Genomic DNA, 15,650 nt, shown 5'->3' with positions numbered 1-15,650 from the left:
TCTTAGCTTTTGATATGGATTTAGGAAGGCAGTATTAGGCAGACATTCTCAATGAGTGGGTAATCTGGTTGGGGAGAGACCATCAAAGAAAGGAGGACACATTATTATTTTCATTCCCCTCTTTTGACAGGGAATGTGAGAGTAGTGGCTAGCCTCTGCACCCAGAAGATGAAATGTGAACATTTTTCTAAAGGGGAAAACAAAACAAAAACACAAAGCAAAACCCGCTGTGGCTGCTGAGCCTAAAATTAGACCTGCACGCTGTGTGTTGGTTAGCAGGTATGTGTATGTGACAGGAAACCAGATGCTGCTCTGTCCCTGTGCTTGGCCTGTCAGCTCAATTCAGAGGTGGGTTTGAAATGGTTTCCTGTAGAATCTGACTAAGCCTCATTCTGTATTTCTTTACATGGATCTCATTGCAGCCCCCCCCCGCCATATCTCTGCAGTTTGGCAAACAACATGATTATTTCCACCCATCTATACTGTCTCACAAGTGAATATTTCTAATTATGCTTTCTTCCTTTCCTAACTTAACCCAGCATTTTCTTCCTGCAGTTCTTAAGGAATGGAATTTCCATCCTTCTTCAGATCATAGAGTGATGTGGTGTTTTTCATTACTCTAACTCTTCCAGACCCCAGCATGACACTGTGCCCTAGAGAACTCTTCTCCTATTCTTGCCCTTCCTCCTTGTATAAGTTAGGCTGCCTTTTGCTGTAAATAACAAAAGCCGGACTCACCTGATACCAACCAACACTGTATAGGTGATATATGTGGGTTCTAAGCCTATCAGTTATTCTGTCAGTTCTACCTTTTTTCTTTTTTTTTCTTTTTTTTTTCTTTTTTCTAGTTGGGCTTCCTCACAGCTTCAGGTAGCAACAAGCGCTAGCAACTACTTTGTCCATGTTGAATGAGGAAACAAGAACTGTGACAATAAGAGAACCTCTCTCTCAACCATGGGGGTTGGGGAGAAAGGGGAGGGACCTTCCTCTGAATCTGATTGGGCGGTTGTAGATCACATGCTCCCTCTTGGACCAATAGGTGTGATCAGAGGGATGTCACGGGGCTGATTCGCCTTGACCAGTCAGGATCTTCCCCAGAGTTGGTGGTGGCATCAGCTCCTCTGAAAGCATTGGCTACATGGGGGAAGGTGGGGCACCTGAACAACAAAAATTTGAAATAGAGCTAAGTGGGAACATTGCACGTATTTTTTTTCCTCTTCACATTCCCTTGTCACTGTGGTCTTTGATTCACTTTGGAAATAATGGAAACTCATCACTGCAGATGAAGGACTTTTTTTTTTTTTTTTTTTTTTGTGTTAACACAAGGGTATCTACCAGTGATTTGACCTCCCAAGGAACAGGAACCAGGGACTGGAAAGCCAGCAGGAACTAAGGCAGCCACATGGTCTCTTTCTTTCCACATCTGCCTCATTTGTTCAACAGTCTGTAGCTCTGCTGTATTCACACAGTCAAGCCTGGCTTCCTCAGGCACATTCAGGGTCTCACATGTCCTGGACTACAGTAACTGACTTGAATCCTTGATTATAATCCCACCTCTGCAAAATTGTAATTCTTGGGCAGCTTACTACACTTTTCCAGTTTTCTCATCTGTATGATGGGAATAATATCCTTATCTCACAGGGTTGTTGTGAGAATTAAATGAGATAATACATGTAGAGCTTAGAACAGTGCTTGCCCATAGAGTGCTCAATAAATGTTTGTTTTTTAGTAGTATTAATTTTGTTATTGTCATTGTCTTAAAATTCACATAACTTTTGATTCTCGTCCTTCATATGTATTTGTTTTAATACAGAAACAGTGCTTGTAGTTTTTACTGCTAAGTTGCAGGATGATGGTCCGTGTTGGAATTTTGCATTTCCCCAGTACCCCATCACTGGGGCACTCAATTTGAGAGTCTCAGGACTAGGAACCCTTCTGTTTGAATTCCGGAGTAGGATTTAAGCACTGGAGAGAATAGCAAACAGGAGTCAGTGCAAGCATTTGGCCTACGCTAATATCCCCATATGTGTAGTTCTCTTCTTGGCTCATGCTGTGACCCATGGGTGTTGTGGATCCCGGGGCCATCAAGCATGGTGTGCTGATGAATTGTGGCCGTTCTTAGAGTAGAGACGCTGGAAGGCTGCTTTGACTTAGGTCATTTGAGCCAAATAAGAAATTATAAAAGTGAATCTTAATAGGAAATAAAAACCATTAAAAGCCAGCTATTATGGGAATGTGCTTTTTTATTGTGAAGAGCAGGGCCCAAGTATTTACTTCTGAAAATGGAGAAAGGAACATGTTTGAAATTTTCAGAAGGAAAAGCAAAGTTATGGTTTCTGCCTTCTGAAACCTTACATCCAAAGGAGGCTTATTAATTTGTTAATATTTTGTGTTTTGTAGTTCTGGTTCTTTTCTTACTTATTCTCCTTTTCCTTGTAATAGATCTTTATTAGACTACGTGGGAATATAATTGGTGGACATTTGGTTTGATTTTTTTTTTTACCTTCATTTTATTGAGATATATTCACATACCATGCAGTCATACAAAACAAATCGTACATTCGATTGTTCCCAGTACCATTACATAGTTGTACATTCATCACCTAAATCAATCCCTGACACCTTCATTAGCATACACACAAAAATAACAAGAATAATAATTAAAGTGAAAAAGAGCAATTGAAGTAAAAAAGAACACTGGGTACCTTTGTCTGTTTGTTTGTTTGTTTCCTTCCCCTATTTTTCTTTTTTTTTTTTTTTTAATCATCATTTTATTGAGATATATTCACATACCACGCAGTCATACAAAACAAATTGTACTTTCGATTGTTTACAGTACCATTACATAGTTGTACATTCATCACCTAAATCAATCCCTGACACCTTCATTAGCACACACACAAAAATAACAAGAATAATAATTAGAGTGAAAAAGAGCAATTGAAGTAAAAAAGAACACTAGGTACCTTTGTCTGTTTGTTTGCTTCCCCTACTTTTCTACACATCGATCCATAAACTAGACAAAGTGGAGTTTGGTCCTTATGGCATTCCCAATCCCACTGTCACCCCTCATAAGCTACATTTTTATACAACTGTCTTCGAGATTCATGGGTTCTGGGTTGTAGTTTAATAGTTTCAGGTATCCACCACCAGCTACCCCAATTCATTAGAACGTTAAAAGGGTTGTCTATATTGTGCATAAGAGTGCCCACCAGAGTGACCTCTCGGCTCCTTTTGGAATCTCTCTGCCACTGAAGCTTATTTCATTTCCTTTCACATCCCCCTTTTGGTCAAGAAGATGTTCTCCGTCCCACGATGGCAGGTCTACATTCCTCCCCGGGAGTCATATTCCATGTTGCCAGGGAGATTCACTCCCCTGGGTGTCTGATCCCACGTAGGGGGGAGGGCAGTGATTTCACCTTTCAAGTTGGCTTAGCTAGAGAGACAGGGCCACATCTGAGCAACAAAGAGGCATTCAGGAGGAGGCTCTTAGGCACTGGTTTGATTTTAACAGTGGACATTTACTTTGTCTGAATAATGTAATTCCAAAAGATGTGAGTCATCATTTTGTAAAATAATTTTCTTGGGCTTCACATTTTCACCATAACCATGTTTTTTTTTTTGTGGGAAGTAAAAACTTTTATGGTATCTTTATAGCAACTTTTAAGTTATCATGGTTGTTAGATACTAGCTCTGTTTATGATATTGTATAGGTGGTTTCCTTTGAGTAACAGGATCACCCTACTGCACCCAGCTTTGAGCACCTCACTGGCCCAGGTTTTCATCTGTCTGTGCATTAGAGCTTCTGCTTAGACTCGGATGCTTGTTATCCTTATTCCTGAGATTTAAAAATGCTCTGTTTAGCAGAGTGTGTTAATAACATTGAGTAAGTCCCATGGATGTTGTGAGTCAATGTTTAAGAAATATCAAAGAAATTCCTCCTAGAATATAGTAAAAGAAACAAAAAGGCAAAATCAAACTCTACAGATAGATTAAACGAATGGGGTAAGTAGCTCTTCTTAGTTCAGTGCGTTTTCATTATTATTGAAGTTACTCATTTGAATATTCTTCATGCTAATCAGTAAGGTATATAAAATTTTGAACGTTTTTATTTTTGAATTTTGCTATTAAAATATCCCAAGTGTCAGTATTTATCTGGTAAATCAGAAACAGTATAATTGGCACATTTCAAGGTGCTAATATTTGGGTACTTTTTCTTTGGGTATCTCTTTTTACTCTGCTCTGAATTCCTTTTTATCCAAGAGCAAATTCGAAAGGCCTTCAGTTTTATGTCTTTCATGTGTTTTTAAGACTGTTATTGACCTTTTTGATTGACTTCTAAACTTCCTTGTACTGAAGTATTAAAATGCACTGGCTATGCTAACTTTACTTAGGAATTAATTCTCAGCCTCAATCCTGATGATAAAGGGCTTGAGGGTGTAGTTATCTAATAGCCTGAATAAATACCACTGTATTCGTCCCTGAACATGACTCCCTGTGCTCATATTGACCTTGATTTCCAATGCACCAGTGGGTGATCAAACAATTAGCAGAATGTGCTTCCAATTATGAAAAGCTGAGCAACAAGGCCTTTTCTGTGTAAATATGACATCTGGGCCGGACCCTTAGTTTTGACTGAATAAGACTGCCCTCCAAAAGATACTCATTTGCCTTTTTATGATTGTATTCATATAGTCAGGATCTTTCGTGTTTTCCCATCCTGTGCTTATTGGCTTAGGAAGGCTGTGCCCGGAGGTCACAGTGCTTGGCTGTATCCCTAGTAATTGGCACAGTTCTTGGCACTTAGAGGATGCCCCATGGCCATTTGTTGAATTAATGAGGAAAATTTACTTGAGGAGATGCAAAAAGTACTCCTTATGGGCTGAACTGCTGAGGAGGGAGAGGGAGTGAGAGGGATGAAACTGGTGGGAGGGGTAAGTGCAAATTTGGAAAGTTCAATAGGATTTGGTAGGCAGGTGTGATGTAGGGAGTCTTGGAATCAGTAATATGGAGACTCTTCTGGCTTCTGAGTTCTTTCTGTGTCCTTTGACTCTGGAAAAGCAGGAATAAAGCTGACACACAGAGTGATTTGAAGATTTAATGAGATAATAGATGGGAACGCTCTGTACTTGGAAAGTATAGAGCACTAGATAAATATGAGTTGAGTGAAAGCTGTTGTGAAGTAGGATGGCTCTTTAAAGGTAGTAAATATGGTAGATGGAGTTAACTCTTACTATTGAAAGTGGCAGTGATTATGATTGATCTGGAAGCAACCATGTTTAGCCAAGAGAGCATTCTATGTTATCTACAAGTAAGGGCTTTTGGCATATATTAGAGTATGTTTTTTGATCCCCCCCTCCCCCATTCTCCTTTGCCCTTTGGTTCCAAGTTGTGTATTATTCCAAGGTTCAGGAGGAATACAGATTCCTTATGGTGATTCTAGCTCTATAGGCCTGGGCCTGCTCCTGAGCATCAACAGTTTTCAAGTTCTCCATGTGAGTCTGCTGGGCAGCTAGACTTGGGATCCCCCTCTAGTCAGTATCCTGTGGTCCCAGTGTAAGCAAACATGCAGCTGGCACCCCTTTTTGGACTCCGTTTTTTTGCAAGGTTTCTGTTGATCTTATAAAGCATGCCCAGTTGATAACGTGGTTCTCCAGCAAAGGGCAAATACTTTTCAGCTGAAACAAGCTGCTGAAAAGTTCAGCAAAATTCAGATGAGGGCCCTTTGGAATTTATGTGAGGGAGGAATTTATCAGTGGAATTAATGGATGAAGAAGGAAGACTTGAGTCTGATTAGTGTCTAAATTGTGTTACACTCTCTTTTTTTCTGGAGCAGAGATGCCAGTTAAGTTTTTTCTTTTTTTGGTTAACTTTTCTGCATCAGTAGTAAATAGTAATTTTTAGTCCAGACATTGGTATCCTGCAGAATAACCTGAAAGGTCTTGAGTCAAGAACCTGATAACAGTCTACCTTGACTCAGACCCTATGTCCTCCATCAGACTGAGAATCAGCACTCAGAAGCTTCATCTCTGTAATCAAATCTAATATTGGTTGCTAAGCAGAAATGGAAAACAAAATTGGCAATCTGAGTTCTGCTTGCTTTTTACAAATTTACAGCTACATTTTGGGAACTTTTCTGTGCTAGAAGTGGAGGCTACTTGTGTGAAGTGAATCGTGGGAGGAGGGGAGAGACACAAACTGATGTAGTATAACTTTACAGAATAGAATTTATTGAATTACAAGACTACAAACATTTATCATTAATGATATGACAGTTGAGAGTAAAGCGGTCTGTACAGCAGACAAAGGAAAGGAAAAGAAAAACTCACCTAACGGGGAAAGCCCCGACATCTGATACTACTGGCTGGGGAGGTCCCGGGTCTTCAGCCGATCAGAGTTTTGGTTTGCACACTGTCCCAGGCAGAGCGTCCCCTCCTGGATGAGACCTCCGACGTTTCCTGAGATTCGGGCCAGTATTTATGGCAAATTGTCCAGGAGTAGGAGTGCTGTGCTGCAGGTCTTAAGGGAGGGCTAATTCCTTAGGACGACCACAAGACTTTCTTATCTTGGTTTCACCAGCAAGTTTGCACCCCATGTCTGTTAATTATTAGTGAAACACCCCACCCCTCTGTTAGACTTCAGTGACTTCCTTTGTTGTATCAGTGACTTCCTCTTTTATATCTTCAGTTCTCACTCCCTTGTAGGCAGATTGGCACCTGTTAACGTGCAGGGCAGCTATCTGCTTATGGTTCATTTTGGTTTGCTCCATACGTTACACCTTTCTACAGTTTCTAACACACTACCCTGTTTCATAAGTATCTGATTTCAGGAGGGTTGTAGCATTGAGAAGGCCTTAGGTAGTCATCCCTGGCTTGTTCTGTTTGACTCTCCCGTCTGCTCCGGGATGGCTCAACAGCTTCCCGTCTGAAGATAGGAAACCGTTTAGGCCTTTACATACTTGGATAGTGTTATTCCAGGTGTTCCTTATTATAGTATTTAAAAATCACTTTTCCTCTTTTCCAACAACTATTGCAGTCATCAAGTACATATAAGAAAAAATAAAGATATGTTCATGCCCTCTTCAGGTATGTGCCCTTACTAGTCAGTGACCCCAGAGGAGACCAACATTCTGACTTCCGTTCTTGAGATTAGTTTTGCTTGTTGTTGATCTTGAAATGGAATGGAACCATATAGTATGCATTCTGTGTTATCCGGCTTCCTTTTTCTTAACCTTGTGCCTGTGATATTCATCTCTGTTGGTGGGTGTATCAGTAATTTGCTCTTTTTCCATTGCTGCCTAGCATTCCATTGTATGAGCCTACTACAGTAGTGATTGTTTACTCATTCTGCAGAAAAAACAGTTTTGGAACATGGATTCATACTGTTCATGGATTTATCCTTACTAATCTGACTCATATTAACTTAGCATTACATTTGGAAGTATCTTTCCTTATTAGTAAATGTATCATTCCATGATTTTTTTATGACTGTTCATCAGATACAGTTATTCCAGTTTGTTTTACTAAATGTTGGGTATGTTTTACTAATTGTTGGGTATGTTGATTCCCATTGTATGCTCTTATAAATAATGATGTGATGTATATCTTTATGGGCTGATCTAAGCCCCCATCTAAGGTTATTTGCTTAAGATACATTCCTAGAAGTAGATTTGGAGGGTGCAAGGGTCAGAATGCGTGTGAGGCTTTTGTTAGGTGTTGCTAAACTGAAGCATACACCCGTAAGAAAAGCACCTCAGGGGCTCAGTAGTTGGCAGTGTTGTATACACTCAAAAGGGGATCAGGACCCGCTACATAATTTGTGTGACCCAATGCAAAATGAAATCTTGGGCCCCTTGTTAAAAAATGATTAAGAATTTCGAGATTTTGACAGCAGAGCATTAAGTCAAGTGTTTAAGCCAAGAGTCTGTGCTCCTCTTTCTGTAAATGGAAATAATATTGGGGAAGTAGTAGAGTAGCATTATTATTTTTACCTGTGTTAGCATTATTAATTATTATTTGTTGACTGCTTACTCTTCTAAGTACTTTACATGTATTACCTTATTCAACTCTGATCAACTTATGAAGTAAATATTATTACCCTCATTTTGCAGAGGAGACCAAGCTTCTGAGAGCTTCAGGAACTTGTCTACATGGGTGGGCCCACATTTTGTTTTAGAGCTGAGATGTGAACCCAAGTTGTCAGACTCCAGGCACCAGTCCCTTAATCCCTGTCTTATAGTAACAATTAAAAAAAAAAATTAAGGCTGAAAATTTCTTAGCGCTAAGTGAGCACTCTGTGAATTGTATTGGCTCTCTAAGGAAGTATAATTATATACATGGATTTGGAAAGATAGGATGGGAGAAACCAATAGTCTGGTGTAGAGTGCAAATATGAGCTGAGTAGACTCCTGCAGCAGTGTTACACCCAGGGAAGTGGACAGGGTGTGGCCAGGCTGTCTGACTTGAGGACTCATCTTCTCTGGGCCCCCCCTCTTTCCGTGTGGTTACTGGAGAATGCAGAAAGCCCCAAGATTAGAACTTAGATGTCATCACAACAGGAATTTCTGTGACACCTTGTTTCTCTTCAAGTCACCTTAATTAAATTCTCATCGTGAAAACAATTAGGCAAGATTTGCCGTATCTAACCAATCAATAATTCAGGGACAGGATCTCATTAACAGTTTTACTTTCCTGGAAACTGCAGTTTTGAGGATTCAGAGCTGGTGGCTGTGTGCCCTGGGGATTAATTCGTGATCCATATTTCTTCAGAATTTGTTAGTTTCCCAAATCCAGAAGGAAACAAATCTTTAAATGACTCAAAAATAGGAGAAAGATTGTGTTAACTGCTGTTCACCTTCACAAAGGTGTTCTTAGATTTGAGCTGTGCTTTTTCTGTCATGGCTCCATTGTGTTCTATATTGAATGGTGGACAGAGCGGTAGATGTGACTCAGACACAGGCTCCGCGTGATCGAGCGGGCTAGCAGCCTCCCGTTTAACACAATTTCCTGGATACTATGGCTGGTTTCTCTCTCAGCCAAGTGAAGGCTGCCCCCTACTGACTTTAGCAAGCAGAACTCCTGGGACATGTGGCTCAACTTCCCAGACAAAAGTACAGAGGATGCTCGATAAATTTCTCCCCTTCTTTTGCTTCTTCCCTTCCTCCTTTCCCAACCTCGCTCCTTTTTCTCTCCCTCTCTTCCTTCCTAATGAAATGCCAGCTATGTGCTGGGCATTTCAATCTAAATTGAAGGTGTAATGAAGAAAAAATTATAAGTACAACCATTTAGAAAAACATTTGGCATTATCTGTTAAAGTTGAAACTATGCATTATACTGTGGACCAGGAATTCCACCACTATGTACTCTAGAAGCACTTGTGTACTTATGTACCTGGATGTATTATAAAATATTTCATGCCAGAGTTGTTGATAATAACCCCAAACTAGGGCTATTCTAAATGTTCGCCTTCAGTAGAGTGGTTAAATAATTTGGTGTATTTTCAAATAATAGAACACTATACATCAATGAAAACATACAACAGCTACATGCAACAATATGGATTTGTTTCCCAAGCAATAGTTGCATGTGTGGTCTCTACTCATATGCCTTAGTGAAACACAAGGACCGAGCAGGCAGGGACTTGACCAGCGTGTGCTTAGGAAGCTGGTTTTTGGCAGTTTATAGGGTGGCTAGAGTATAGGGAATTCACGCTGGAGACACTGAGACCATTAGGGGGCGGGTGCAGTGGTCCTGGAGAAAGAGAACACTATACTAAACCCAGGGAGTTGTAGTAGCAGGAGAGAGAATGACATGGATTATTGAGGGATTTTAGAGGTAAAATAAATGCAATGTGGTGACTGATTGGAGGTTTGGGTTGATTAGAGAGGGACTCGTAAAACACGCTGCTGACACTTCAATCTCCTGGACTAGGGAGATGACTGTGTCATTAACTGAGATGGGAGGACCAGGTTTTTGGGGTGGTAGATAATGAATCTGCAAGACATCAAGCTCTATGACCTTGGGCATGTTATGTAACTTTTTTTTTCTTTTCCATAGTTTCCTCATGTATAAAAGGGAGATAATATTTTTTAATACTGTCTGTTTTGATTTATTGAGATATATTCACACACTCTACAGTCATCCACAGTGTACAGCTATTCATAGTACCATCATATGGTTGTGCATTCATCACCAGAATCAACTTTTGAACATTTTTCTTAATCCAAAAAATAAAAATAAAAGTAAAAAAGAACACCCAAAACATTCCATCCCCTCCATCGCACCCTATTTTTCATATAGTTTTTGTCCCAAATTTTCTACTCATCTGTCCATACACTGGACAAAGGGAGTGTGAGCCACAAGGTTTTCACAATCACACAGTCACAGCATGTAAACTACGTAGTTATACAATCGTCTTTAAGAATCAAGGTTACTGTGTTGCAGTTCAACAGCTTCAAATATTTCCTTCTAGCTACTCCAGTACACTAAAAACTAAAAAGAGATATCTATATAGTGCGTAAGTATGCCCTCCAGAGTGACCTCTCGACTCCATTTGAAATCTGTCAGCCAGTGAAACTTCATTTTGTTTCATTTCTCTCTCTCTTTTGGTCAAGAAGATTTTCTCAATCCCATAATGCTTTGTCCAGGCTCATCTCCAGTAGCCATGTCCCATGTTGCTAGGGAGATTTACACCCCTGGGAGTCATGTCACACGTAGCGGGGAGGGCAGTGAGTTCATCTGCTGCGTTGCCTTAGCTAGAGAGAGAGAGGCCACATCTGAGCAACAAAGAGCTCTCTGGGGGAGACTCTTAGGCACAATTATAAGTAGGCTCAGCCTCTCCTTGGCAGGAAGAAGCTTCACAAAGGAGACAATAATATTTTAAAAAGTAACCTGAGAAAATAATACAGTATCTGATGCATACTATGATAATAGGTACTTTAAAAATGTTGTTCAATAACTGTTACTATGCAAATTGTTGAAGAGTAAGTGTGACCCTGAGTATATAACACCATAAAGGAGATGAGTTCTCTCTGTAGGCTCAATGGAGATGAAAGCCAGAAAGGTAGGAAAATTTGAATCATCCTTATGACTTTGGCATGAAACACAGAGCTCTTCAACTGGGCAGGGAGAAAGTCCTAGGACAAAAAGCACAAAGGACTGAAGTTCCATAATGTTGGAAAAAGAAAGCCTAGAGGTTATTTCATGAGAAATTAAAAGAAAGGTAAGCCAGAAGTTAGCATGTACCTTTGCTGAAAATTCTTCTTGATAGCACAGAGCCATTTAAAGAATAATTTTATTTTTATAAAAATGATAAACTCAGGGCATCATTATTATGTTTTTGTTGATTGCCAAAATCATACGTATTTATTATTGAAATTTTGTGAACCACTGAAAAGACCAAGGTAAATAAATAACACCTAGACTTGTAGTGTCTAGAGTTTTTCTTGTGAGCATTTCAGCTTTTTCCATCCATCCATGCATTCATCCACTCATCCATCCATCCATCCATCTGTCCATCCATCCACCCACCTTTTCTTTGTTTTTGATTTTAACAGGACTGAAATTAAACTGTATATTGTTTTGTAACCTGCTGTGTTTTGCACAGCAACTTAAATGGAGACTTATCCTAGCATGAGGTATTTAGGTTAGCTTTGTGTAGTGAGAAAAAAATGTCTGATATGCTTTGTCAGAGAGTTATTGAGGGAGAGTGCAACATTTTCTTCTTTGGCAGTCTTAAAATATGATAGGATAAGCTCTCATCTCACTGATGGCAAGGGCATTGACCCTGCTTTACTACCCTGTTATTCTCTGATATGTGGACAAACCCTGAGAGTGCTTTTCTGAGGACTTCTCCCAAAAGTGGCAGAAAGAAGTATTGGTTAGGATATGTTGTAAGAGAGACTTTTATTAATCCCTCATCTACCCTTGCCTTGAGGACTGAAGAATGCATCTCTCTCAAGAGTGTAAGACTGGCCAACTTTTCATTTTTTATAGTAAAATCACTGTAAAATTCTACTCTGATGAATCCGGAATAAAGATGGGAAAGATTAGCATCATTGTTTTACATGAGCAAATCATTTTAAATAGGCTCAAATCCAAGAGGTAGAAGCTGCTTTGCCTAGGCTAAAGGTATTGATGTCAGATTGGCTGGAATAACTTTGTGTGTATAGAGAGAGAGAGAGACAGAGGGAAAGGCAGGGGGAAAGAAAGAGTGAGAAATGAGTTCTGAAGGCTTTCTTTTATTGTGTGAATGATCTAAATGCAGGGGCTACTATTGTTAGGGGACAGATTTAATTAAGAGTTTATGATTACTATTTTGACCAAAATAGCAGCTCGTTGGATCCGGGATTTTCTCAGAATTTGTTTCTTTGTGTAAGTATGTATATTCGCATACGCATGCATAAATACACAAATACCATATACAAAAGATGTGGTTCCCTTCTTCTTTCACACAGAGATACAAGGAAAAGGTAGTGAAAATATTTTCTTTGTTGAATATTTTTCATTGCAAAAGAAATTTAATATTGATTCAACAAACGCTCATTGAGTTTATTGAGTGGCAGGCACTGTGCTGAAAATCAGGGTTAGGAGTTTGGCTAAAAGCATTGAGGGGTGGCAACAACCCTTTTTTTTAGTCAGTGTCACACTTGTGACTGCTAATCTGTCCCTATTATTCAGTGGCTCTGGAAGAGAGGTCCTGTTGCCTTCAGCATAAGTCTAAGCCCTGCAGCCTGAGAAGACCTTTTGTGATCTGGTCTCCACTTATCCCTCCTGCTTCATCTCCTAACATCCGCATGCCCATCTTATGCTCCAGTTCTTCCTGTGGGGAGAATTCATTGAGCCCTTTACTGTGCACTGAGCATGTTCAGATAACTTGCAGCTTCTCGCATGTACCCTGTTCCTTCAGGCCTCCTTGAGCGGACCCTGGTGGCTATCTGCTGGAACACCTTGCCTCCATTTGCTGAAATGACTCCCTCCCACTTGTCTGTGTCTCCCACAGGCAAGTAGGTGAGATCCTGGAGGTCAGAGGCTGTGTTCTTCGCTGAGAGCTTCTGGCAGAGCACACTGCTTAGCGTGAAAGCAGCCACATAGTCAGTGTGTGTTGAGCAAAGGAATGAATGAGGCAACGCTAAGTATAATCCAAGTGTCTGTTGTAGGAAATGGAGATAATTAATATTGGTAGAACTTTGAAATGGGGCTGTGACACTTCTAATCTGTCTCACTTGCCACTCCACTCCAGATTAAAGAAGTCATTCCAGACTTCTGGCTCTCTGATCTTGGTCTCTCTGTCTCTCTGTCTGCCTGCCTATCTCTCTTTAATATAAATGACTGGTATTTAATTAAGGCTCATTATGTGTCAGGCTTTGTTCACAGCGCCTTGCATGTATTAACTCATTTACTTTTTGCAGGAATTTAAAAGGAAGGTACTGTTATTCTATTTTGCGCATTAGGAAACTGAGGAACAGAGAGTCTAAGTCACTTGCCCCAGGTCATGCATCTGATAACTGTTTCAGATTTCATTTGTTTTTCAGATTCTATTTTAAAAAGGTATTTGAAGTGAATATTCTTTAATTTGCGTAAGACTATTGCTTATATTATATAGACTATGTTTCTTTTTAACAAAATCTTTTGTTGTAACAGGCAATTTTTGAATTATTATTTAACAATATTTTGTGTTGACAAGTGGTAATTATGCAGCTGGACATATACATATAGAAACGTAGAATGACATCAAAGATGTGGTATTTTTTGTTTGTTTTTTAGGACAGAGTTCATTCAAAGAGGCAGGATTTCAATCACTGGGGCTGGATTTCTTAACTGCATTTTAGAAACTTTTGCCAGCACATTCTTAAAACAGGGTGCCCAGAAGGTAAGCTTGTTTCCCTTTGAACTGGCATTAATTTTAAGGAGCCATGGAGATTCCAATCGTGTTACTGAATAAAGCTCATGAACACAACAAGAAAAAATATAATTAACAAAGAAATATATGCAGAAAATAATTGCCCTCACTAATTACTACATAAATGCAAATCAAAGTAAAACTAAAGTGTCATTTTTGGCCCATTAAATTAAAACCAAGGCAAGGAAGAGCATGTGATAATATGGAGAATACTTACAGTTCAATTAAGAGAAATAATCGGTTTATAGTTCATTTCCAGTTTATACAACATGAAGACAATTATTTAATAGAAAAGATAATTGCTAATATTTATTTGCTATATGCTACCCACTGTTAAAAGAATTTTCTTCATTTATTTTATCTCATTTAATCTTCAGAAACCTTTGGCATATCTATTATTGTTGTCCTGGTATTATGGACTTGCACAGAGTTTAACTAACTTGCTCAAATTGACACAGCCAGTTTAGTGGCAGAGCAGCCATTCAAATCCGGGTCTGTCCAACTTCAGAGCCTGTATTCTTATTCTTATCCTATAGTGCTTATAAATATTATAAATATACTATATGAAAAGCACATATCTATCATGCTACTGTTACAAAAAATACACATAACTAGTGTGCACACACAGAAGAAAATGTACCAAGGAAGCAGGTGAAAATGCTAATAGTGATTATATTTGGGTAACTGTGAAAATATGTTACCTTTCCCCTTCTCTTTTCTTTTCCTTGCTTACTAAATTTTCTGTACTGTGCTTATATAACTATTTTAATGATGAAAAACCACTTTATTTCCAAAAAGTTCTTATTTTCAGATTTTATTTTGAATTTTATGATTCCAGTGAGATTTGAAATTACCTAGCATATCCGAGGTCAGAAATGTCATCAGAGCTTCTCCCTTGCTTCTCAGAACACACCCTGCTGTTTTGTACCCTCCCTGGCTATAGCCCCCCTGGCCTCTAGCTGGCTTCCGCGCACCTCCATGCACACCGCCCGGCCCTCACTGACGTGATCCCCACATCGTCATCCCCACATCAGCACCATTTGCCTTCATTATGCTCCGTCTGTGCCAATCTTCCTACCTCTTCCACAAAACCTTGCCCAGCTCTTCCCGCCTACAGTGCCCTCCTTTCCTCCCGAACACCGGGGCTCCCGATTGCCCATTCTTGTGGCTTTCAGATTGTACTCGTGGGAGGCCACCTTGGTTCTAAAGTCCTGTGGACCCTGTTTGAAGTACAGCTGTTCTGTTTTTATTCTATCTCATATGGCATTCCACATGAGATTTTTATTAGAAAAAAGGATGGGTAAAGAGTAAGTTAGAAAAACTCTGCTATATACTGCTCATTTAGCACCTAATCAATGTCATATTGTACTGTTATTCTGCTCTCAGGTAAATGTGTCTTCTTTCCTTGCCTTCACATCATGCTCTCAAACTCCTTTAGGGCAAAGTTCTTGCCTAAAATATCTTTGTATGCCTGGTGCAGTGCTGGGTATACAGCAGGTGCTCAGGAAGTGTTATTAATAATGATGATCTTAATTACTTATTTCTAAATTTACTCAGGACATCTGTGTAAGTGAACTCGTTGCAGTTTGCAAGATAGGCTTTATGGCTGGTCTAAAGAACTATAATTGTGACTCCCGGAGGTTGCTGGGTAACACCCTTCTCCTAGCTGTAGGGCTAGGTTCAAGAATGACCCTGGACCAGGGTGCATTGTCTGAGAGGTTGAGGGTGATGAGTGAGTGTTCAGTACTGTT

General features: G+C 39.7%; 1 protein-coding gene across 7 annotated transcripts in view; it reads left to right on the top strand.

The window, feature by feature from the left end:
• PRELID2 (PRELI domain containing 2) overlaps nucleotides 1-15,650 on the top strand; it is a 79,496-nt gene that overhangs the window by 21,090 nt on the left and 42,756 nt on the right. For all 7 annotated transcript variants that reach the window (XR_005211390.1, XM_037801553.1, XM_037801552.1 and 4 more), the window contains exon 5: nucleotides 13,764-13,869. Coding sequence is in view for 6 of the 7 variants with exons in the window: in XM_037801553.1 (XP_037657481.1) it covers nucleotides 13,764-13,869 (106 nt within the window). In the remaining variant the exon portion in view is untranslated. The remainder of the gene's footprint in view (nucleotides 1-13,763; nucleotides 13,870-15,650) is intronic.

The sequence above is a fragment of the Choloepus didactylus genome, chromosome 13, assembly GCF_015220235.1.
Source record: "Choloepus didactylus isolate mChoDid1 chromosome 13, mChoDid1.pri, whole genome shotgun sequence".
Lineage (NCBI taxonomy): Eukaryota > Metazoa > Chordata > Mammalia > Pilosa > Megalonychidae > Choloepus > Choloepus didactylus.
Note: the sequence above shows the minus strand (reverse complement) of the source record. Positions and strands in the feature narration are given on the sequence as shown.